The 24,843-nt window shown below is 36.1% G+C and overlaps 1 protein-coding gene across 2 annotated transcripts in view; it reads right to left on the bottom strand.

Moving 5' to 3' along the window:
- The window catches only part of waw (Translation factor waclaw), a 554,624-nt gene that overhangs the window by 337,329 nt on the left and 192,452 nt on the right, over positions 1 to 24,843 (bottom strand). For both annotated transcript variants that reach the window (XM_089089339.1, XM_089089338.1), the window contains exon 5: positions 9,107 to 9,325. In XM_089089339.1, coding sequence (XP_088945465.1) covers positions 9,107 to 9,325 — 219 coding nt within the window. The remainder of the gene's footprint in view (positions 1 to 9,106; positions 9,326 to 24,843) is intronic.

Raw genomic sequence — 24,843 nt, 5'->3', positions numbered from 1 at the left:
AAAATCAAGTTCTCTTCTGAATTTTTTCAGGGAAAAGAAAAAAGTTACATTTTGATTCCGAATTTTTCCAGAGAATAGAAATAGTTCCAGTTCAATTCTTAATTTTCTCATCGAAGAAAAAGTCTTACTCACTTCTGATTTTCGGTAGAAGATAGAACAAGTTATAGTTCGATTCTGATTTTTTTTTTTCAATGAAGAGAGAAAGTTCCAGTTCAATTCTAAATTTTCTAAACGATAGTCTCACTTTGTAGGAATGATATTGGGTTATCACTGAACGTTTGTGTTCTATAAGAAGTATTTGGGGGCGATATTAGAATTTCCATGGAAAAGAACTTGATACTTCTACGAGATATTTGTTACCATTGACAGAAAATTGCTACTTCTATGAGAAATTTTTTTCCTTTGACAAAAAACTTACTATTATTAGAAAAAATGTTCTTACTATTAAGGAGAACATGCTACTTCTAGCAAAAATTTGTTAGAATTAAGTAAAACTTTTGAATCTTGCCAAGGATGTCGTGACGTAATAGGGCTGTCATGGGAATCTTGCCAGGGATGCAGCGACGTAACAGGGCATGTTGTAAAAATCCTATGGGAAAAGGGAGGGATTGTTCCAGAATGTATTATGGCGTTACTACTACCATAGCACATTTATCTTAATACAAGTACAAGATAAATTGTTATTTTTGTTATTGGAATGTAATAACAGCTTCTAAACCAAGAGTCAAATTATGATCTATTTAACTGAATCATCCTTTAGAGAAATCAAACAAGATGAAAATATGTGAAGTTTATTCCAGACACGAGTGTTTAACTATCACTTTTTTCACTTGCAATTACCTCTTACCAATTGGTAACAGATTGGCCTGGTACCAAATAGTTATCAATTACCGTTTGGTCGAATGCATATTGCCTCATCTTTTCATAGGCAGCGCGCCAGCGCTGCCTAAGGAAAGAACGATGTGGGCACAATGTTTTTCTTTTTTCTCCATATCCGGGCCCTTCGTATCGAAGGAGTTGTCGTAGAAACTTCAAAAAGGGCTCATTCGATTGGAAATTAAATGGGCTAGTACCCTTTTTTCAATAGTCGAAAGTGATTGGAGGGCAACTATCCCCCCCACGCCCATCATTCCCCCAGCACATCCAAACAAAATTTTGAGATAGCCATTTTGTTCAGCATACTTGATTTCCAGATAGAAAATATGTTTTTGAGGTGGACAAACCCCCACAACCCTCGGGGCAAGGGTTTTAAGTTATGCCCTGAGGGCATATAAGAACGATGTTGGAACAATGTACTATTTATCATTTTTTTTTTCTTTAGAGCATGGCACTTCATATAGAAGGGGTCGTCATAGAAACTTCAAAAGGGGCTCATTCGATGGGAAATTGAGAGTTCTAGTGCTCTTTTTACTAGTCGAAAGCGATTGGAGGGCAACTAGCCCCCCTCCTCCCACCCACGCCCATCATTCCCCAAACACATGAAATCAAAATTTTGAGATAGCCATCTTGTTCAGTGTAGTTGATTTCCAGATAGAAAATATGTTTTTGAGGAGAACACTCCCCCAGAACCCTTAGGGCAAGGGTTTTAAGTTATGCCCTGGGGGCATATAAGGTTTTTATAGAAGGCGTTGTCATAGAAACTTCAAAAAAGGCTCATTCGATTGGAAATTCAAAGGGCTCGGGCTCTTTTTAACAGTCAAAAGTGATTGGAGGGCTACTAGCCCCCCCCCCCCCATGCCCATCATTTCCCCAAACACATCCAATCAAAATTTTGAGATAGCCATTTTGTTGAGCGTAGTTAATTTCCAGATAGAAAATATATTTTTGAGGAGGACACTCCCCCACAGCCCTCAGGGCAAGGATTTTAAGTTGTGCCCTGGGGCCATGTAAGGTTTTTAAAGAAGACGTTGCCGTAGAAACTTCAAAAAAAATCATTCGATTTGAAATTCAAAGGGCTAGTGCCCTTTTTAATAGTCGAAAGTGATTGGAGGACAACTAGCCCCCCCCCCCACGCCCATCATTCCCCAAAACACATCCAATAAAAATTTTCAGATAGCCATTTTGTTCAGCGTAGTTGATTTCCAGATAGAAAATATATTTTTGAGGACACTCCCGTACAACCCTCAGGGCAAGGATTATAAGTTATGCCTTTGGGGCATATAAAGTTTTAATTGAAATCTTTGTCGTAGAAACTTGAAAGAGGGCTTATTTGATTTGAAATTCAAAGGGATAGTACCCTTTTTAATAGTCAAAAGTGATTTGAGGGCAACTAACCCTCCTCTCACGCCCACCTTTGCCCCAAACACATCCAATCAAAATTTTTAGACAGCCATTTTATTCAACGTAGTTGAAAGTTTTAGAAATTAGGTCTTTAAGGATGACAATCCCTCCCCACACAGCCCTCAGGGCAAGGGTTGTATGTTATGCACTAGGGGTATATAAAGTTTTTATTGAAAGCGTTGTCGTAGAAACTTCAAAAGGGCTCATTCAATTAAAAATTGAAAGGGCTAGTGCCTTGTTTAATAGTTGAAAGTGAGTGGAAAGCGACAAACGCCCCTCTCACGCCCACCATTTTCCCAACACATCGAATAAAAAATTTTGAGATATCCATTTTGTTCAACGTAAGGAAAAGTTCTGGAAATTAGGTCTTTTAGGATGATAACCCCCTCAGAGTCCTCAGTGCAAGAGTTGTAAGTTATGCCCTGGGGCATATACTGTTTTTATTGAAAGCGTTGTCGTAGAAACTTCAAATGTGCTAATTCGATTGGAAATTGAAAGGGCTAGTGCCTTTTTTGATAGTTGAAAGTGATTGGATAGCGACTAACGCCCCTCTCACACCCACCATTTCCCACAACATATCCAATCAAAATTTTGAGATATACATTTTGTTCAACGTAGTTGAACGTTCTGGAAATTAGGTCTTTTAGGCAGAGAACCCCCTCAGAGCCCTCGGTGCAAGGGTTTTAAGTTATGCCCTGGGGGCATACAAGGTTTATATAGAAAGTTGTTGTAAATCATAGGCAGCACGATCGCGCTGCCTAAGTAAAGAACGGGGATACTCGAGAACGAGACAAGAAACGGGGACGAAGTAAAGAGGAGGACCACAACCCTCAGGGCAAGTGTTTTAAGTTATGCCCTGGGGGCATATAAGAATGATGTTGGCACAATGTATTATTTATTAATTTTTTCCTTTAGAGCTGGGCACTTCGTATCGAAGAAGTTGTCGTAAAAACTTCAAAAAGCGCTCATTCAATTGGAATTTGGAGTGGCTTGTGCCCTTTTTAATAGTCGAAAGTGATTGGAAGGCGACTAAGACACCTTCCACGCCTACCATTTCCCGAAACAAATCCAATCAAAATTTTGATATAGCCATTTTGTTCAGCGTAGTTGATTTCCAAATAGAAAATATTTTTTAGGACAGTCTCCCAAAGCCCTAAGGGCAAGGGTTGTAAGTTATGCCCTGGGGGCATATAACGTTTTTTATAGAAGGTGTTTTCGTAGAAACTTTAAAAAGGCTCATTCGACTGGAAGTTCAAAGGGCTAGTAATCAGAGGGCAACTAACCCGCCTCTCAAGCCCACTTTTTCTCCAAACACATCTAATCAAAACTTTGAGATAGCCATTTTATTCAACGTAGAGAAAAAAAAGGGTTTTATTAAAGAAAAAAAATTAAACACATTAACAACAAAACCCGAAGTTTATTAAACTTGTATCAACTTTTAACGTAGTTTTAAGTTCTTTAAATTAGGTCTTTGAGGATGAGAACCCCCCCCCCCCTCCAAAGCCCTCAGGGCAAGGGTTGCAAGTTATACTCAGGGGGGCAAATAAGGTATTTATAGAACGCGTTGTCGTAGAAACTTCAAAAAGGGCTCATTCGATTGGAAATTGAAATGGCTAGTGCCCTTTTTAATAGTCAAAATTGATTGAAAAGCAACTAACACCCCTTCCAAGCCCACCATTTCCCCAACACACTTCCAATAAAGATTTTTAGATAGATATTTTGTTCCACGTAGTTCGAAATTCAGGAAATCATACCTTTGAGCAGGACAAGCCCCCCCCCCAAAGTCTTCAGGCAAAGGTTACAAGTTATGCCCTGGGGGCATATAAGGTTTTTATTGAAAGCTTTGTCGTAGAAACTTGAAAAAGGGCTCATTCGATTGGAAATTCAAAGGGCTAGTGCCCTTTTTAATAGTCGAAAGTGATTTGAGGGCAACTAACCCCCCTTTCACGCCCATCTTTTCTCCAAACACATCCAATCAATATTTTGGATAGCCATTTTATTCAACGTAGTTGAGAGTTTTGGAAATTAGGTCTTTAAGGGTGACAACCCCTCCCCCCCCACAGCCCCAAGGACAAGGATTGCAATTTGTGCCCTGGGGGCGTATTAGGTTTTTATTTAAAGCGTAGAAACTTCAAAAGGGCTCATTCAACTGGAAATTGAAAGGGCTAGTGCCCTTTTTAATAGTTGACAGTGATTTGATAGCGACTAACGCCCCTCTCATGCCCACCATTTTTCCAAACGCATCGCATTAAATTTTAACATATCCATTTTGTTCAACTAATTGAAAGTTCTTGAAATTAGGTCTTTTAGGATGATAACCCCCTCAGGTTGTAAGTCAAGCCCTGGGGGCATATAAAGTTTATATAGAAAGTTGTTGTAGAAATTTCAAAAAGGGCTCATTTGATTGGAAACTAAAATTGCCCTTTTTAATAGTCGAAAGTGAGTGTAGAGTAATTAACTCTTACACCCACCATTTCCCCAAAAACATTCAATCAAATTTTAGAGATAGCCATTTTGTTCAAAGTAGTTGATAGTTCTAGAAATTATGTATTTAAGGATGACAAACCCCCCAGAGCCCCAAGGGCAAGGGTTGTAAGTTCTGCCCTGGGGCAATATAAGGTTTTTTAAGATAAAGTTGTCGTAAAACTTCAAAAAAGGGCTCATTCAATTCGAAATTGAGAGGGCTAGTTTCCTTTGTAATAGTCGAAAGTGATTGGAGGGTAACTAACCCCCCCCCCCCTCACGCCCACCATTCCTCCAAACACATCCAATCAAAATTGTCAGATAGTCATTTTGTTCAACGCAGTAGAAAGTTTTGGAAATTAGGTCTTTGAGAATGACCCCCCCCCCCCAGCACTCAGGGCAAGGGTTGTAAATCATGCCCTGGGAGCATATAAGATTTTTATTGGAACTTTTGTAGTAGAAACTTCATAAGCGCTCATTTGATTGGAAATTGAAAGGGCTAGTGCCATGTTTAATAGTTGAAAGTGATTGGAGAGTAACTAACGCCCCTCTCACGCCCACTATTTCCCCAGACACATCTAATCAAAATTTTGAGATAGCCATATTGTTTAACGTAGTTGAAAGTTCTGGAAATTCGGTCTTAGTGGATGAGAACCGCCCTAACAGACCTTCGGGTAAGTGTTGTAATTTATGCCCTGGGGCATATAAGGTGTTTATAGAAAGCGTTGTCGTTTCCAAAAGGGCTCATTCGATTGAAAATTGAAAGGCCTAGTGCCTTTTTTAATAGTCGAAAGTGATTGGAAGGCTTAACATTTTTATAGTAAAGATCGAAGTGGGCATAATATATTATTTTTGTTGTTGTTGTTGTTTAAACCAGGGCACTTCGTATCGAAAGAGATGTCGTGGGAACTTCAAAAAGGGCTAATTCGATTGAAAATAGAAAGGGCTAATGCCCTTTTTAATAGTTAAGAGTAATTTGAGGGCAACTAATCGCCCTTCCACTCCCATCCTCCCACGTCAACCCTCCCATTTCTGCTCTTAAAATTTAACCAAATCAAAATAACGTAAGTGTATCCAAGCCTAAGTGTATCCTAAGTGTAACCTAAGTGTATCCAGTAAAGTGCAAATTTTGTTCTGGACTTGGGAAAACATAGAGTTTTGCGCCCAACTTGTGAGCCCTTTTTGAAGTTTCTACGACAAAGCTTTTTACATAAACCTTATATGCCCCCAGGGCATAACTTATAACCCTTGCCCTGAAGACTGTGGGGGGAGTGCCCTGCTAAAAGGTGTAATTTCCAGAACTTTCAACTGTGTGGAATTGTCATCCTTAAAGACATAATTTCCAAAACTTTCAACTACGTTGAATAAAATGGTTATCTAAAAATTTTGATTGGATGGGTTAGGGGAAAGGTGAGCGTGAAAGGGGGGTTATTTACCGTCAAATCACTTTCGACTATTAAAAAGGGCACAAGCCCTTTGAATTTCCAATCGAATGAGCCCCTTTTCAGTTCCTACGACAAAGATTTCAACAAAAACCTTATATGCTCCCAGGGCATAACTTATAACCCTTGCCCAGAAGACTGTAGGAGGAGTGTCCTGCTCAAACGTACAATTTCCAGAACTTTCAACTGCGTGGAACGAAATGGCTATCTCAAAATTTTGATTGGATGTGTTTGGGGAAATGGTGGGGGTGGAAGGGGTGTTAGTTGCCTTCCAATAACTTTCGACTATTAAAAAGGCACTAGCCATTTCAATTTCCAATCGAATGAGCCCTTTTTGAAGTTTCTACGACAAAGCTTTCTACAAAAACCTTATATGCCCCTAGGGCATAACTTGTAACCCTTGCCCTGAAGACTGTGGGGAGAGTATCCTTCTCAAAGGTATAATTTCCAGAACTTTCAACTTTGTCGAACAAAATAGCTATCTCAAAATTTTAATTGGATGGGTTTAGGGAAATGGTGGGCGTGGAAGGGGTGTTAGTTGCCTTCCAATCACTCTCGACTATTAAAAAGGGCACTAGCCATTTCAATTTCCAATCGAAAGAGCAAATTTTTAATTTTCTACGACAATGATTTCTATGAAAACCTTATATGCCCCCAGGGCATACCTTACAACCCTTGCCCTGAGGGCTGTGGGGTTGTCATCCTCAAAAACCTAATTTCCAGAACTTCCAACTACGTTGAACAACATGGCTTTCTCAAAATTTTGAGATATCTTAAAGCATAACTTAGAACTCAGGGCATAACTTATAACCCTTGCCCTGAAGACTGTGGGGGAGTGTCCTGCTGAAAAGTATAATTTACTGAATTTTCAACTGCGTGGAAAAAAATGGCTATCTCAAAATTGTGATTGGATGTGTTTGGGGAAAAGGTGGGTGTGAGAGGGGGGTTAGTTGCCCTCCGATATCTTTCGACTAATTAAAAGGTCACTAGCCCTTTGAATTTCACATCGAATTAGCCCTTTTTGAAGTTTCTACGACAAAGCTTTCTATATAAACCTTATATAACCTCCAGGGCATAACTTACAATCCTTGCCCTGAGGGCTGTGGGGGAGTGACCTCCTCAAGACATATTTTCTATCTTGAAATCAACTACGCTGAACAAAATAGTCATCTTAAAATTATAATTGGATGTGTTTCAGGAAATAGTGGGCGTGAAAGGGGTGTTAGTTGCCTTCCAATCACTTTCAACTATTAAAAAGGGCACAAGCCACTCCAATTTCCGATTTAATGAGCCCTTTTCGAGGTTTCTGCGATAACTTCTTCGATACGAAGTGCCCTGGTCTAAAGGAAAAAACTAATAAGTAATACATTGTGCCAACATCGTTCTTTATGCCCCCAGGGCATAACTTGAAACCCTTGCCCTGAAGGCTGTGGGGGAGTGTCCTGCTCAAAAACCTGATATGTATCTAGAAATCAACTACGCTGAACAAAATGGTCATTTCAAAATTTTGATTGGATGTGTTTGGGGGAATGGTGGGCGTGGAAGGGGTATTAACTGCCTTCCAATCAGTTTCGACTATTAAAAAGGGTACTAGCCATTCCAATTTCCAATCGAATGAGGCCTTTTCGAAGTTTCTACGACAACTCCTTCGATACGAAGTGCCCTGGTATAGAAGAAGAAAAAAAATAATACATTGTGCCAACATTGTTCTTTACTTAAGGAACGCGATTTCGCTGCCTATGATTAAATAAAAAATGTTTTTACAACTGAAAATAAGGAGCAACATTAAAACTCAAAACGAGCAGAAATTATTCCGTATATGAAAGAGTTGCCCAACTCCTCAATACCTTGCTGTTCACGCTAAAGTTTTTAGAACTTTTAAAAAGCCTCCTATTCTAATTAAACACCTCTTGTGTTTCAGGAGTTGTTCTTAAAAACCTGGGACAAACAGTCAAACTTTAGCGTAGAGAGCAAGGTATTGAGGAGGAGGGAAACCCCTTCATATTCAAAATAATTTCTGTTCGTTTTGTGTTTCAATGTTGCACCTTACTTTTAGATGAAAAAACTTGTTTTTTTAGAAATACTGATTAGAATCCAAAAACGTTTAAACAACTCGACTCAGGGTATTAACTGGATCTCCACTTCCCGGGGGCAGGGGGATTGGCACACTAAATTTCTATCACTAAACATCTGAGTTTATTATAATTCAAGCTTAGAAAACAAAAGTCTAGCAAACCTGAGCCGCCAGCACACAGTCTCAGACTGTGCGCTTATAAAGAAGAAATTACAATAAGGAGACGCTAAGATTGTTGCTAATAGAGGGGAAACTAACGTACGCTGGGCAAGCTCTCAACTCTCTGCAATCACCCTATTCTTTTTGCTTCTGGAATTTTTCGCCTTCCTAAGAAAAAAAATCAAAAAGTATCCGGATCAATTATTTCAGATTTAGTAAATTTTTACGGTTTCTTCCACCTTGGACAGACAACCGGGTTATTCTTGGAATATTTCTAGTTTCTGATATTACGGTAGAACTGAACAGTACTAAACAGAAGGCTCTAAAATAAAGCTTGCGTCTGTTTTTCACTGCATCATCAACTTATCAAGTTTTTTTCAGTTTTCAGTTACTTCTTTTTTTCTCTTACATTGTTTGTTTTCGTTTTATTTTATTGTGTGCTACTCCACATCTTAAACTATTGTATAGTGTGGTTGAAAAATAAGTAATAATAGGCATGGACAGCAAATATACAAGGTTCAAGTACCGCAGTCTTTTCAATGGTTTGGGTTTTTTAACATTAATTAGCAAAGTAGACGCTAAACAACAGCAAACTTTGGTGTTCTTTGATTAATTAAGACAATTAGCTGCAACAAGGAAATGCTCTGTGTGATTTGGTGTGAAATTAAATTCCTAGTGTATTACTTACCTTAAGAATTTCCCTCTCGTCGACTTCAAAGACATTCTTCATTTGTTTTTGTACAGCCTCTGGATTGGCATTTTTCAGGTCAATTTTGTTTAGAACAGGAATAATTACTAAATTTTTAGAAAAGGCTAAGTAAAAATTGGCCACAGTTTGAGCTTGAATTCCTTGATTTGCGTCGACCAAAAGAATAACCCCTTGACACGCGGACAACGATCTAGAAACCTACAAGCAAAGAGAAGAATAAAATTTGAGATAATAGTTCATCATTTTTTTTTACTAATATTCCCTATACAAGTATAAATTCAAAAAAAAATATTAAATAAAGTAAAGGATTGCATGCTCAGGCAAAAAAAAAAATATCGGGTCGATCAAGAACGATCATGCTCAGCAAAATCCCCAAGTAGCCTTTGCTGTCTCACTTGAGGTAAAATGATAACCAATATTTCTTCAATTGTTTAGTACTCCGAAACTCACACAAATAATGTGCATATTAGCTCCATAAAATATTTGCGGGTGCTCCTTAGGCGTTACCTTAGGCCAACCATCTAGGGCTAAACGGTAAGCAGGTCGTCCCCGTCTGGGGTGGGAGGACGTCATAAAAAAGATTTAAAGGAAATGGGAACTTCGTGGGTGGGTGTAAAAAGGGAGGCTTTGAATAGATTGGGGTGGAGGAGGAGCGTGCGTAGCTATGTTGGCCTCAGGCGGCTTGGTACTGCGGTGAGTTGTTAGTAGTAGTAGTAGTAGCTATTATTAAATCCTTGAAAAGAACAATAGGTCAAGATCGACCTTCATCAGATTAATCAATGAATTGCTTAGTTAGCATAAACCTAATGCTCTTGATTTAGTTCAACATCCCCTCACTGTTTCCTCAAAATTTCAACGTAATACCCTTAGCTACTTTTGAGATACATATATATATTTGCACTTTACTGGAAAAAATTTAAAGGCTTTTACTTTGATAACTTTAATAAATCAATTAATATTGACATTCTGATTACTAAATACCAGTATATGTATATTAAACTGATATCGCACATTCATTTGTATTTTTTTTCAGTAAAGTTCAAATTATGATTTGGCCTTGGGAAGGCATATGGGTTTTTAGCATAACTTATGTTGATTTCTGCTTGTTTTGGTTTTTATTCGGTTATTTATTGTAATTTCTCTTCGTTTTGGGTTTCATTTTTTATCGATGCTGATTTATGGTAGTTTCACGCTTGGTAGGTTATTTGATTTGATTTTTGCTCATTTTTTGTTCAATGGAGTTCTTAACTTATCTGATAGTTGTATGCTGGAGAAAAATTTTCAGCGATTTTTAACAACATACACAATCTTAAAAATCTGGACACAAATAGTAGTGTTGAATTTAGTTTCATACCTCCTCTAGTTGACCTGAAATGGTAAACTTGAAACCATTCGCAAAAAAGATCTGTTTACTTTCTTTGATAGATTCGATACACTTATGCTATTTTGATTTGGTTAAATTTTAAGAGCAGAAGCAGCCCCAAAAGTTTGAACATAATACCCCTAAGTCATTCTTGGGATACTGCTGAGATGCATTATTGGGAATTAGCATTAACACAGTGCATTTTGATTTAATCTTATGGCAACATTTAGTTTGGAGCCCTTTTTGAAATTTCTATAACAACTTTCTATTTAAACTATATACCCCCAGGCCATAACTTACAACCCTTGCTCTGAGGGCTCTGAGGAGGTTATCATCCTAAAAGACCTTATTTCAAGAACTTTCAACTACGTTGAATAAAATGGCTATCTAAAATATTGATTGGATGTGTTTGGAGAAAAGATGGGCGTGAGAGGGGCGTTAGTCGCTCTCCAATCACTTTCAACTATTAAAAATGCACTAGCCCTTTCTACTTCCAATTGAATGAGCCCTTTTGAAGTTTCTACGCTTTCAATAAAAACCTTATACCCCCCTCCCCAGGGCATAATTTACAACCCTTGCCCTGAGGGCTATGGGGGGGGGGTTGTCTTCCTCAAAAATCTAATTTCCAGAACTCAAAACTACGTTGAATAAAATGGCTATCTCAAAGTTTTGATTAGATTTGTTTGGGGAAAGGGTGGGCGTGAGAGGCGGGTTAGTTGCTCTCCATTCACTTTTGACTATTAAAAAGGGCACTAGCCCTCTCAATTTCCAATCGAATAAGCCTCTTTTGAAGTTTCTACAACGACCTCTCCATATGAAGTGCCCTGCTCTAAAGGAAAAAATAATAAATAGTACATTGTGCCAACATCGTTCTTATATACCCTCAGGGCATAACTTTAAACCCTTGCCCTGAGGGTTGTTGGGGAGTGTCCTCCTCAAAAACCTATTTTCTATCTGGAAATCAACTACGCTGAACAGAATGGCTATCTCAAAATTTTGATTGGAAGTTTTTAGGAGAATGCTGGGCGTGGGGGGGGGGGGGGCTAGTTGGCCTCCAATCACTTTCGATTATTAAAAAAGGTACTAGTCACACCAATTTCCAGTCGAATTTAGTCCTTTTCGAAGTTTCTACGACAACTCCTTCTATACGAAGTTCCCGGGTATGGAGGAAAAAAAACACACACACATTGTGCCCACATCGTTCTTTACTTAGGCAGCGCTAGCGCGCTGCCTATGATAATCAAATAAAATTTATTTCAACATCCCCACTTTGGATTTATTTCAACATTTCCTGAAAGTTTCTACTTAACAGCCTTATTAATATCCCGAATTAACATAGTGTATTTTGATTCAGTTCAATATCAATCTTCACATCCCCTGAAAGTTTCAACTAAATACTCTTAGCTGAAGCTGGGATGTTGCAGATACACTCTTTGGGCAACCTTGATGCACAAGATCTTTTGATTTACTTCGTCATCCAGTGAAAAATTTCAAGTTAATACCTTAATTAATTTCTGAGACATTGCAGATACACACTTTTGACAGCCTTGATGGGAGTAGAGTATTTTAATTGAGTTCAATATTCCCCCCAACTTTACCAGATATTTCAACTCAATTCCCTGCAGAACCTGGATGTGCACAATCTCTTTTTATTTAGTACAAACAAATCTTCCCTAAAAGTTTTAACTTAATACCTTAAGCCAGTAATCAGCAACCTTTTTAGCTCAGGACATGCAGCCGTACCTCAAAGCTGCATGTCCTCAAAAAGAGGGATTCATGAGCATTTGACATTTTTTAATCAGATGACGGTTCGAAAACCTTCAACAGCCTTTCGCCCTGACAGAGCCAAATACCTGTTTTGTAGCACAAAAATGGGCTAAACATTACATTGCCACAGTGTAATCTCTTTTGTTAATTAAAAAGGGCACTATTTCTCTCACAGTCCAAATTATATGGCCACTTCTTTGATTGGATCTTTCACAGAAATAGTACCTAAAGAAGGAACATAAAAGACAGTATGTTCCTGTGAAGTGACATAAATGTCTGGTAATATTAGAGGATTCCTTCGGCAACTTTCCCGAGTAAATTTTTGTTTTCGGTGCTTGGTAAACTTAATTGACCATTTTTGTTGCTGTTTTGTTTCCATTATGTTTTTAAGTTTGACATGACAACTTCGTCAAAAAAAAATCTAATTATGCACATACAACACTATTCTGTTCTCTATCATGAAATTGCAAGCTGAAGGCTTGAGGAAAATACAAAAAAAAGTAAAATTCAGAGTTTCACTGCACCTTTTTGCTGCCCGCTATTCAGTACAATATATTTCTAAGCTTGACAAGGCAACTTGTTCAAAATATCATCAAATTACATGCAGCTGACACACTAGACTTAAGGTGGAGGCTAGGGGATAATAAAAAAGAAGGAGAAATCCCATTGTCACAATAAGATTTTTGTTGGGGCTTTTCTGACCATTGGCGGACCCAGGAATTTTTTAGGGGGGAATAGGCTGATCCGATAAACTTGCGTTAGGAGCAAGTTTAATTAACGATAAATTGCATTAAGTAAGTAAATTATACTACTTTAGACAATGTTAGGGGGCGCGCGCCCCCCTCACTCCTCCCCTGGATCCGCCACTGTTTCAGACGTTTCGTTCTGACAAATTTTCGCTTGACTAGGGACTAGGGGATGAAGGAAGTCATTGCATAAAAGACGTTAGGCGAACAAGAAGTGTCTTATGGCAACATATCCCTATAGTTTGGCTATACTCTGCCAACACTTAGCAGGCAAAGAAATTCTTATTTTACTAAATTCCATGCTTTTATTGAGGATGAGAAAAATCGACACGGCTAAGAAGTGAAAACTCAGCCTAAGCCTAAGACAGGCTAAGAAGTTGAGACATAAAAAATGTCTCAACTATAGAAATTTAAAATACATCTTCAAAAAAATCCCAAACAAAATTGAAAAAGATATAAACTTTTGAAGAAAGAATTGGCAGATTAAAAGGGCTTTTTGTGCAGATTGGCTCTTAACTAACACCATGAATACGCTGCTGAAACTTCATCCACTTAGAACATCAAAATAATGTTAAATAATTATTAGCAAAAGGAAACTGCTAGCCAAACATTGTTTTAAGTAATTTCAAGTGTTTTAAGTAAATTAAGTAATTTTATGTAATTAGTTTTTAGGTGTTTTGAGTAAATTAAGCAATTTTAAGGAATCAGTGTTTAATCGTTTTAAGTAGCTATTGCTTGACTTAACCGTTCACAATACTTAATTTTGTCATTTTGAGAAGAGGGGCATGGTATGCAGGGATTTTTTTTTGGGGGGGAGGGTAAGTTAGCCAGAGAGTTCAAGAGAATGCCAAAAAACACAAAAATAGATGAATCATAAAAAAACCTTTCCTGGAAAATATATTCTTGAAAGAGTTTTTTTTTTAAACCTTTCCCAGAAAACACATTCTTCAAAAAAATGTAAAAAATAAACCAAAAAAAGCAGATTGAAATAAAATTTAATAATTCAAACTTCAAACGAACTAAAATCATTATCAATAAATAAATCAGAAACACAAAACAAACAGAAATTACGAAAAGTAAACAGGAAAAACTTAAAACTAACAGAAATTGCCACAAACAGGAGTAAGTTTAACGCCCTCTAAACCTTCTAAAAACAGCTTAAATTTCATAAACTCACTGTAAACTAACATTGTAAACTAATTTCAAGATAATGTATAACCAGTTACATACACAATTGTATACAATCTCAATTGATTCATTAATTGTACAAGACTAGTATTTAAACTAAAGGAAAATGTTAGTGACCTCAAAATTAATCCTCTCTGATATCAATCGATGCGCTACTACTAATTTAATGCTACTAATTTTATTTTATTCAGATTTTTCCTTCAGAGAGGCCGTAACTCTGCAGTATTACAAACTCTTCACTATGCCTCCAAGATGATACACTTTTTTGCTCATTTTCTGATGATTTTTCACTTCGAGTTCCTTATTTTTAGACCTGACGCCCGTTAAGTGTTTAAACTGCATACATTATTAGGTACAACTCACGGGTCAAGTAGATTCCTCAAAAGGATTCTTAAGTAAACTCAGTCTTCAAAAACCTTGTTAGTAGAGATGCCTTATTGACTCCGGACGGGACTCCTTATATGGGCATAGAACCACGTGGTTTATGGATTTTGTCAGTGAGAATGAAAAAACAGGAATTTTGTCACATTTATGGATGTTTTTATGGATGGTTATGTGTGTTGGTCGATTTATTTGATGTTTTTCATGGATGTTTTTATGGTTTTTGTCAGTGAGAGTTTGAAAAAACAGGAACTTTGTCACATTTTTGTATGTTTTATGGACTTTGTCATTGAGAATTTGAAAAAACAGGAACTTTGTCACATTTATGTCTGTTTTTATGGACTTTGTCAGTGAGAGTTTGAAAAACAGGAATTTCGTCACATTTGTATCATTTTGTTGTAAGTGAGCATGGAAACAAAGGAACTTTCTCACTTTCGTGTATTATTGAGTCTAATGGGAGCAGGTTAGTGATACTTCCTTCCTGTTGTTGCTGAAGGCAAATGTTATGATCCAGAAACAGTATTTGTTGCTGCTGCTCGAGGCAAATGTTATGAGTTTCCCGGAAACCGTTAGATCACGTGTTTCCTTCTCAGCCAATCAGAGGGCTTGCTTACACAACAATTCGCCCTTTGAGATTTCGTATATAACGGGCATGCAATGTAATTAAATTATCAGAAAGTATTTTGACACAATGGATAAATTTGATGAATTAGAAGCCTTGGCAACTTCAATTTACCATGTAAGCTCCGTTTTTATTTTCAAAATAAAATTATTTTCCTTGGTCACCCTCCAGTATATTTAGGTAAGTACCCCACCCCCCCTCAAACCTAACCACCTTGCAATCTTTATACTCGATTGAAAACGTAAAATATATTCTTTTACCCTCAAAACCTACCCCCCCCCCCCCATTGTTTTACAACCAAATTCTCGCAAAAAGAAATAATTCTCATTTTGTTAAATTCCTTCCTTCTATATTTCCAGCTAAAGCGACCACTGATTTCTCCCAATTTTTAATGAAAATGCCGGTCTGTTTTGACACAAGACTCCAGTGCGTGGTTAAAATTAGCAGTCACCCCTTTCCATCTGTGTTTACAAACGCGGTGGCCAAAGTCAATGGAACTATTCTTCCGTCAAAATTATAACACAATGATGCAATAATTAAGCACAGACGTAATGCTCTATTCTGGGGGAGTGAAATGAATTATTTTCAAATTAAGGTCTAACAATATATTTAGGACATTATGTAAAAGGGGGAGAGGGGGCAACGCCTCACTTCTAACAGCTTCGTTGTAAGTAAATTATGTAAAAGGGAGGAGAGGGGGCAACACCTCACTTCTAACAGCTTCATTGTAAGTAAATTATGTAAAAGGGAGGGGTCACTGTCTCAATTCTACCGCCATCAGTGTAAAATAAAAACAAACTGCGCAAGGTTAGAAAGATAGGCAATCGAGGTTTTCAGTGCTTTTATGTATTTCAGTGTTTGTCTGAAAATAGCGGTCAACTAATTTTGTCTGCAAATTAGCGATAGACCTAGAGTGGGGTAATTTTCCTAAATTTAGGGGAGGGCGTGAATCCGTGATTTTTGTTGAGTAGGGGGTTAGAACTTTTAATAGTGACAAAATAGAAATGAAAAGATAATTGTTTCTTACTTCAGTGTCTAACCATTTCTCTTCGAAATTTAGCGATTTTAGCTACAACAATTTTCCTAAATTTAGGGGAGGGGGCGTGAATCGGTGATTTTTGTTGAGGAGGGGGTTAGCACTTTTAATACTGACAAAATAGAAATGAAAAGATAATTGTTTCTTACTTCAGTGTCTAACCATTTCTCTTCGAAATTTAGCGATTTTAGCTATAACAATTTTCCTAAATTTAGGGGAGGGGCGTGAATCCGTGATTTTTGTTGAGGAGGGGGTGAACACTTTTAATAGTGACAAAATAAAAATGAAAAGATAAGTGTTTCTTACTTCAGTGTCTAACAATTTCTCTTCGAAATTCAGAGATTTTAGCTATAAAAATTTTCATACATTTAGGAGAGGGAGCATTAATCCGTGATTGTTTTTGGTGCGAGGGATATAGCTTTTAATAGTTACAAAATATAAATGAACCGATAATTGTTTCTTACTTCAGTGTCTAACCATTTCTCTTCGAAATTTAGCGATTTTAGCTATAACAATTTTCCTAAATTTAGGGGAGGGGCGTTAACCCGCGATTTTTGTTGGGGCGGGGGAGATCAATTTTAAAAGGGACAAAATAGAGCTGAACAGATCATTGTTTCGGACGACAGTGTCTGACCAGGTCTATAAGAACTTTTGAGATTTTAGCTCGAACACTCGTCATAACGTTATGGGAGGGTACAGGACCACGTCAGTGTGTTGGAGGCGAGTGTTATAAATGTGATTCTAGACACACTGTACATTAACAGAGAATTGTTTCTTACTTCAGTGTCTAACCATTTCTCTTCGAAATTTAGCGATTTTAGCTATAACAATTTTCTTAAATTTAGGGGAGGGGGCGTGAATCCGTGATTTTTGTTGGGGAGGGGGTTAGCACTTTTAAAAGTGACAAAATAGAAATGAAATTTAATTTAATCACTTTTTTTCAGATATAATAATGTTTGCTGGGATTGACACGGAATATATTGGTCTGAAATATTCCTCAACTGGCATTATTTTCGAAGCATCTTTCTTACTCCTAGACAATCAACGACGTGAAATTCATAGCTTTAAATGGAACATCAGATACAATATATATAAGTACGAGAAAAACAGATGAAGTCCTACACTAAATGTTATAAATCGAAATGGCTTTTACGTTAAAACCATACGAACAAATAATTAAAATGTCTATGAAATAAAACATGTACAAGAGGAAATGCAGGAAATATGCAGTTTTTTCGGTGTGCAAGCTGTTTATGTTAAGGGAAACGTGCCAACTGATAAACTCTTACTAGAAAAATGCGATAAAAACATAGCATTATTCAATTTAGAAGACTTCAAATGTGAGAAATACCTGCATTCAGTCCATGACCCAGAAGATGAAGTTAGATATTTTGCTAAATGGATACCGGAAAAGATACCTGACATGGAAAAATGCATCAGATATCCAAAGTCCTAAACTTGCTCCTCCTCATATCAAATGGATTAAGCTTCTTTTTTTTTAAATATGTCATTATTTTTTTTCAAATGTTTTTAAATATGTTTAAGCAATAAATATCTTAACCCTCAACCGTTTTTATTCTTTAGAATAGTCCATCGCCATGAAAAATTATACTTTCAGATTCAACATGTCAGGGAACACACTTTCAAGTTCAGCATGTTGGAGAACCCTAAATAGTCACCCCTAAAAAGGTAAGTTAACCCTAAAAGGTTAAAGAATTTTTCTGAAATTATCTTAAGCCTGAGACGTTTTTATTCTTTAGAATAGTCAATCGCCAAGAAAATTATAATTTCAGATTAAAAAAGACAGGGAACACACATTAAAGTTCATCATGTTGGATAACCATAAATAGTAAACCATAAAAATGTAAGTTAACACTAAAAGGTTAAAGAATTTTTCTTAAATTATCTTAAGCCTGAGACGTTTTTATTCTTTAGAATAGTCCATCGCCACGAAAATTAGACTTTCAGTTTAAACATGCCAGGGAACACACTTTCAAGTTCATCATTTTGGAGAACCCTAAATAGTCATCCATAAAAAGGTCAGTTAACCCTAAAAGGTTAAAGAATTTTTCTGAAATTATCTTAAGCCTGAGACGTTTTTATTCTTTAGAATAGTCCATTGCCACGAAAATTAGACTTTCAGATTCAACATGCCAGGGAACACACTTTCAAGGTCAACATGTTAGAGAACCCTAAATAGTCATCCAATAAAAAGATAAGTTAACTCTAAAAGGTTAAAGAATTTTTCTGAAATTACACTTTTAGATCCAGTATGTCAGGAAACACACTTTCAGGTTCAGCATGTAGGAGAACCCTAAATGCTCGTCCCTAAAAAGGTAAGTTAACCCTAAATGGTTAAAGCATTTCCCTATTTATGCAGCGTTTCAAATAGCAATGTCTAAGTTAACTCAAGACAAGTTTTTTTCTTCTGAAAACACACAAAATCAGAAAAAATGTTCAATGTTCCTCTAGTACCTACGCAACCAGGCAAAAATTTAAGGTATTTATGAAGATTTTAAACTATCTATGGCTAATTTTGCTAAAGAAAAGCTATTTCCTTGCGAAAACACAAACAAAATCAGAAAATATGTTCAATGTTCCTTTAGTACCTACGCAATTAGGCTGAAAATGATGATATTTATGCAGAGTTTCAACTAGCTATGGCTAAGTTTGCTAAAGACAAGCTATTTTCTTGCGAAAACACACAAAATCAGAAAAAATGGTCAGGGTTCCTTTAGTACCTACGCAATTAGACTAAAAGTGAAGATATTTATGCAGAGTTTCAACTAGCTATGGCTAAGTTTGCTAAAGACAAGCTATTTTCTTGCGAAAACACACAAACTCAGAAAAAATGATCAATGTTCCTTTAGTACCTACGCAATTAGACTAAAAATTAAGATATTTATGCAGAGTTTCAAATAGCTATGGCTAAGTTTGCTAAAGACAAGCTATTTTCTAGCGAAAACACACAAACTCAGAAAAAATGTTCAATGTTCCTTTAGTACCTACGCAATTAGACTAAAAATGAAGATATTTATGCAGAGTTTCAACTAGCTATGGCTAAGTTTGCTAAAGACAAGCTATTTTCTTGCGAAGACACACAAAATCAGAAAAAATGTTCAATGTTCCTTTAGTACCTACGCAATTAGGCTTAAATGAAGATATTTATGCAGAGTTTCAACTAGCTATGGCTAAGTTTGCTAAAGACAAGCTATTTTCTTGAGAAAACCCACAAACTCAGAAAAAATGTTCAATGTTCCTTTATTACCGATGCAATTAGGCTAAAAATGACGATATTTATGAAGAGTTTCAACTAGCTATGGCTAAGTTTGCTATAGACAAGCAATTTTCTTGCGAAAAAAAAAAAAAACAGAAAAAATTTTCAATGTTCCTATAGTACCTACGCAATTAGACTGAAATGAAGATATTTATGCACAGTTTCAATTAGCTATGGCTAAGTTTGCTAAATACAAGCTATTTTCTTGTGAAAACACACAAAATCAGAAAGAATATTCAATTTTCCTTTAGTACATACGCAATTAGGCTAAAAATGAAGGTATTTATGCAGAGTTTCAACTAGCTATGGCTAAGTTTGCTAAAGACAAGCTATTTTCTTGCAAAAACACACAAAATCACAAAAAATGTTCAATTTTCCTTTAGTAGCTACGCAATTAGGCTAAAAATGAAAATATTTATGCACAGTTTCAACTAGCTATGGATAAGTTTGCTAAAGACAAGCTATTTTCTTGCGAAAACACACAAAATCAGAAAAAATGTTCAATGTTCCTTTAGTACCTACACACTTAGACTAAAAATGAAGATATTTATGCACGGTTTCAATTAGCTATGGCTAAGTTTGCTAAAGACAAGCTATTTTCTTGCGAAAACACACAAACTCAGAAAAAATGTTCAATGTTCCTTTAGTACCTACGCAATTAGGCTGAAATGAAGATATTTATGCAGAGTTTCAACTATCTATGGCTAAGTTTGCTAAAGATAAGCTATTTTCTTGCAAAAATACACAAAATCAGAAAAAAAATGTTCAATGTTCCTCTAGCACCTACGCAATTAGGCTGAAATGAAGATATTTATGCAGAGTTTCAACTATCTATGGCTAAGTTTGCTAAAGACTAGCTATTTTCTTGCGAAAACACACAAAATCAGAAACAATGTTCAATGTTCCTTTAGTACCTACGCAATTAGGCTAAAATTAAGATATTTATTCATAGTTTAAAATATATATTTCTAATTTTTCTAAATACAATCTATTTTATTTATAAAAAACAAACAAAATCACAAAAAATGTTCAATTTTCCTTTAGTACCTACCCAATTAGGACAAAAATGAAGATATTTATGAAGAGTTTCAACTAGCTATGGCTAAGTTTGCTAAAGACAAGCTATTTTCTTGCGAAAACACACAAAATCAAAAAAGATGAACAATTTTACTTTAGTACGTACGAAATTTGGCTAAAAATGAAGATATTTATGCATAGCTTCAACTATCTATGGCTAAGTTTGCTAAAGACAAGCTATTTTCTTGCTAAAACACACAAACTCAGAAGAATGTTCAGTGTTCCTTTAGTACCTACGCAATTAGGCTGAAATGAAGATATTTATGCAGAGTTTCAACTAGCTATGGCTAAGTTTGTTAAAGACAAGACATTTTCTTGCGAAAAACACACAAAATCAGAAAAAATTTTCAATGTTCCTCTAGCACCTATGCAATTAGGCTTAAATGAAGATATTTATGCAGAGTTTCAACTAGCTATGGCTAAGTTTGCTAAAGACAAAATATTTTCTTGCGAAAACACAAACAAAATCAGAAAAAATGTTAAATATTCCTTTATTACCTACGCAATTAGACTAAAAATGAAGATATTTATGCAGAGTTTCAACTAGCTATGTCTAAGTTTGCTAAAGACAAGCTATTTTCTTGCGAAGACACACAAAATCATAAAAAAATGTTCAATGTTCCTCTAGTACCTACGCAATTAGGCTTAAATGAAGATATTTATGCAGAGTTTAAACTAACTATGGCTAAGTTTGCTAAAGACAAGCTATTTTATTGCTAAAACCCAAAAAATCAGAAAAAATGTTCAATGGTCCTCTAGTACCTACGCAATCAGACTAAAAATGACGATATTTATGCAGATTTTCAACTATCTATGCCTAAGTTTTCTATAGACAAGCTATTTTATTGAGAAAACACACAAAATCAGAAAAAATGTTCAATGTTCCTTTAGTACCTACGCAATTATGCTGAAATGAAGATATATATGCAGAGTTTCAACTATCTATGGCTATGTTTGCTAAAGACAAGCTATTTTCTTGCGAAAACACACAAAATCAGAGAAAATTTTCAATGTTCCTTTAGTACCCACGAAATTAGGATAAAAATGAAGATATTTATGCAGAGTTTCAACTAGCTATGGCTAAGTTTGCTAAAGACAAGCTATTTTCTTCCGAAAACACACAAAATCAGAAAAAATGTTCAATTTTCCTTTCGTACCTACGCAACTAGGCTAAAAATGAAGATATTTATGCACAGTTTCAACTAGCTATGGCTAAGTTTGATAGAGACAAGCTATTTTCTCGCGAAAACACGCAAAATCAGAAAAAATGTTCAATATTCCTTTAGTACCTACGCAACTAGACTAAAAATTAAGATATTTATGCACGGTTTCAACTAGCTATGGATAAATTTTCTAAAGACAAGCTATTTTCTTGCGAAAACACATAAACTCAGAAAAAATGTTCAATGTTCCTTTAGTACCTACGCAATTAGGCTGAAATGAAGATATTTATGCAGAGTTTCAACTATCTATGGCTAAGTTTGCCAAAGATAAGCTATTTTCTTGCAAAAATACACAAAATCAGAAAAAAAATGTTCAATGTTCCTCTAGCACCTACGCAATTAGGCTGAAATGAAGATATTTATGCAGAGTTTCAACTATCTATGGCTAAGTTTGCTAAAGACAAGCTATTTTCTTGCGAAAACACACAAAATCAGAAAAAATGTTCAATGTTCCTTTAGTACCTACGCAATTAGTCTTAAATGAAGATATTTATGCAGAGTTTCAACTAGCTATGGCAAATTTTTCTACAAAAAAGCTATTTTCTTGCAAAAACACAAACAAAATAAGAAAAAATATTCAATGTTCCTTTATTACCTACGCAATTAGACTAAAAATGAAGATATTTATGCAGAGTTTCAACTAGCTATGGCTAAGTTTGCTAAAGACAAGCTATTTTCTTGCGAAAACACACAAAATCAGAAAAGATGTTCAATGTTACTTCGGTACGTACAAAATAAGACAAAAAATTAAGATATTTATGCACAGTTTCAACTAGCTATGGCTAAGTTTACCAAAGACAAGCTATTTTCTTGCGAAAACACACAAAATCAGAAGAATGTTCAATTTTCCTTTAGTACCTACGCAATTAGGCTGAAATGAAGATATTTATGCAGAGTTTCAACTATCTATGGCTAAGTTTGCTAAAGACAAGCTATTTTCTTGCGAAAACACACAAAATCAGAAAAAATGTTCAATGTTAATTTAGAACCTACGCAATTAGGTAAAATTTTTAAAATTTCGATGATCAGCCATAGATTACCACGGAGGCAGCCGAATAAATCTTGGAATTGTCGGAACTTGGAGCGAAATCTGAATTGTGGAATAGGGGGGCACAAGTGAAGAATCTAGAACTAACGCAACGGGAACTGGGTTTGAAGATGGGGTCAGAGGGGCATAGATAGAGCTGGAGTTGGTTGTGCCGGGATGGAAGCTACCAGAATTGGAGGTGGGACCGTGGTACCCGGGGGTCAAAAGTAAGGGAAGTGAAACTGGATATCACAGAAATGAGATAGTGGTCAAAGAACTTCACAGTTTCGTGTAGAGTCAGGGGAAACATCTTAGAAAATCATGCTTATTGAATGTATCAGTGAAAAATCCTCGACAATTTGCCTGTAATCTAAGTTTTGTATTCTATTGAAGCAAATTTGATTTTTGAAAAAAGGGGGGAAAACATCCCCCCTAGAGTGTCACGGGTCTTGATAAAAGTTACAGCATCAAATAAAGAACATCAATGAATCTTGGTGTGGAGGTTTCACGTGCACATCTACAAGAAATATAGAATGTGTTGCGTTTTCGATGAAAATATGTAAAATGGAAAATTCAACCTGGTAAGATTGATGAATGTAAGTTAATAGTTAAAGAATTTTACAATTTCGTGAAGACTCATGGGAAAAATCTTGGAAAATCATAGTTATTCACATCAAGTCAAAGTAACGACGCATTTTCATTAATAGCGCTTCAGAAATACCTCTTGACAAGACTTAAATTTACCTCTAATAAAAATGCTTCCACCCAGGAATTGTCTGCTAGGGGATGGGGGTAGCCGGTTATTGTCACGGTGGTGTGAAATAATCATAGTCTTGGCTCAAAGAAATGTTTTGTTTTCGTTAAAATCTCTTAATATGGCTTAAATTTAGCAATAATATCAACCCCGCCCTCTGGATATGATTGCTAGGGGGTTTGAGCAGCCCCATATTGCCACGGTTGGGTGAATATTCATTGGGTTGGCTCAAAGAAAAGTGATATTTTCGTTAATGGCTCTCAGAAATACCTTCATAGGGTTTAGATTTAGTTCTAATGACAAGCCTTCACCCCTCCCTCCCTGGAAATGACTGCTAGGATCCCGCTTGTCTTTAATTCACGCATGTTTTTGCTTATATTCTATCCTTTATAAGTTTTTTTCAAATTTTGGCTTGTTTTCAACTGTTTTTTTTTCTCTGTTTTAATTAATAAACCTTTTATTTACAAAGTATGACAAAGTATATTTACAAAGTATTTTATTTACAAGTCTTTTTAGATTTATTTACCTAGGATATAACTTCAATACGAAAACATTTACGTAATGAAATATCTAAAACTAAAACTACGTAACACTTGCTATGTAACTTTACTGGTCTAGATCGCATTAGTGTGGAAAAGTGACAGGTATATTTAATAATGTAAGAGTCCATAGGACTGAGGACCACTTGTGCTCTGATGCGAAAAGGCTTGGAAGTCATTTAATCTGATTGGAACATGTGGGATTCAGATTGCGTGCTAATGGCTATGATGTGGATCCTCAAAACAGAATATTAGAAATAGATTTCTGGTTCAGGTGTCTGGGGAGTAGTTCTGTAGGATGGGAATGACCTTTTGAGTCCTAATGAAGACAAACATTATTAAAATATAATTCCTCCTCTGAGAAAAACGCATTGAAAGCCAAATGAAATCCCAAAAAGTGTTACGTAACACCCCAAGTGTGTGTCCTCAATTAAAAGCGGGGGGTCCCCCCTCGGTTTCAGAAGTAACAGGCTAAATTAGAATGATTCATCCATAAACAATCCCCAATTGCACAAGAATTAAAGAAATGTTGGAAAAGGTTTTGAAAAAAAAGAAAAAAAGTCTTGAAAGAGAAAAAAAGTCTTTAGATGTCTTGCCAAAAAATGCACTGAAATAAAATGATATCTCAAAAAAGTATTATGTGACACTGAATGGCAGTGATGTGCACTGCCATAACATGACACCCACGTGTGCGCTGTCAATAAGTAACACCCACG

This window comes from Artemia sp. Qi Xiang Cuo, chromosome 5, assembly GCF_049724085.1.
Source record: "Artemia sp. Qi Xiang Cuo chromosome 5, ASM4972408v1, whole genome shotgun sequence".
Classification (NCBI taxonomy): domain Eukaryota; kingdom Metazoa; phylum Arthropoda; class Branchiopoda; order Anostraca; family Artemiidae; genus Artemia; species Artemia sp. Qi Xiang Cuo.
This window is presented reverse-complemented; position numbering and strand designations above follow the sequence as displayed.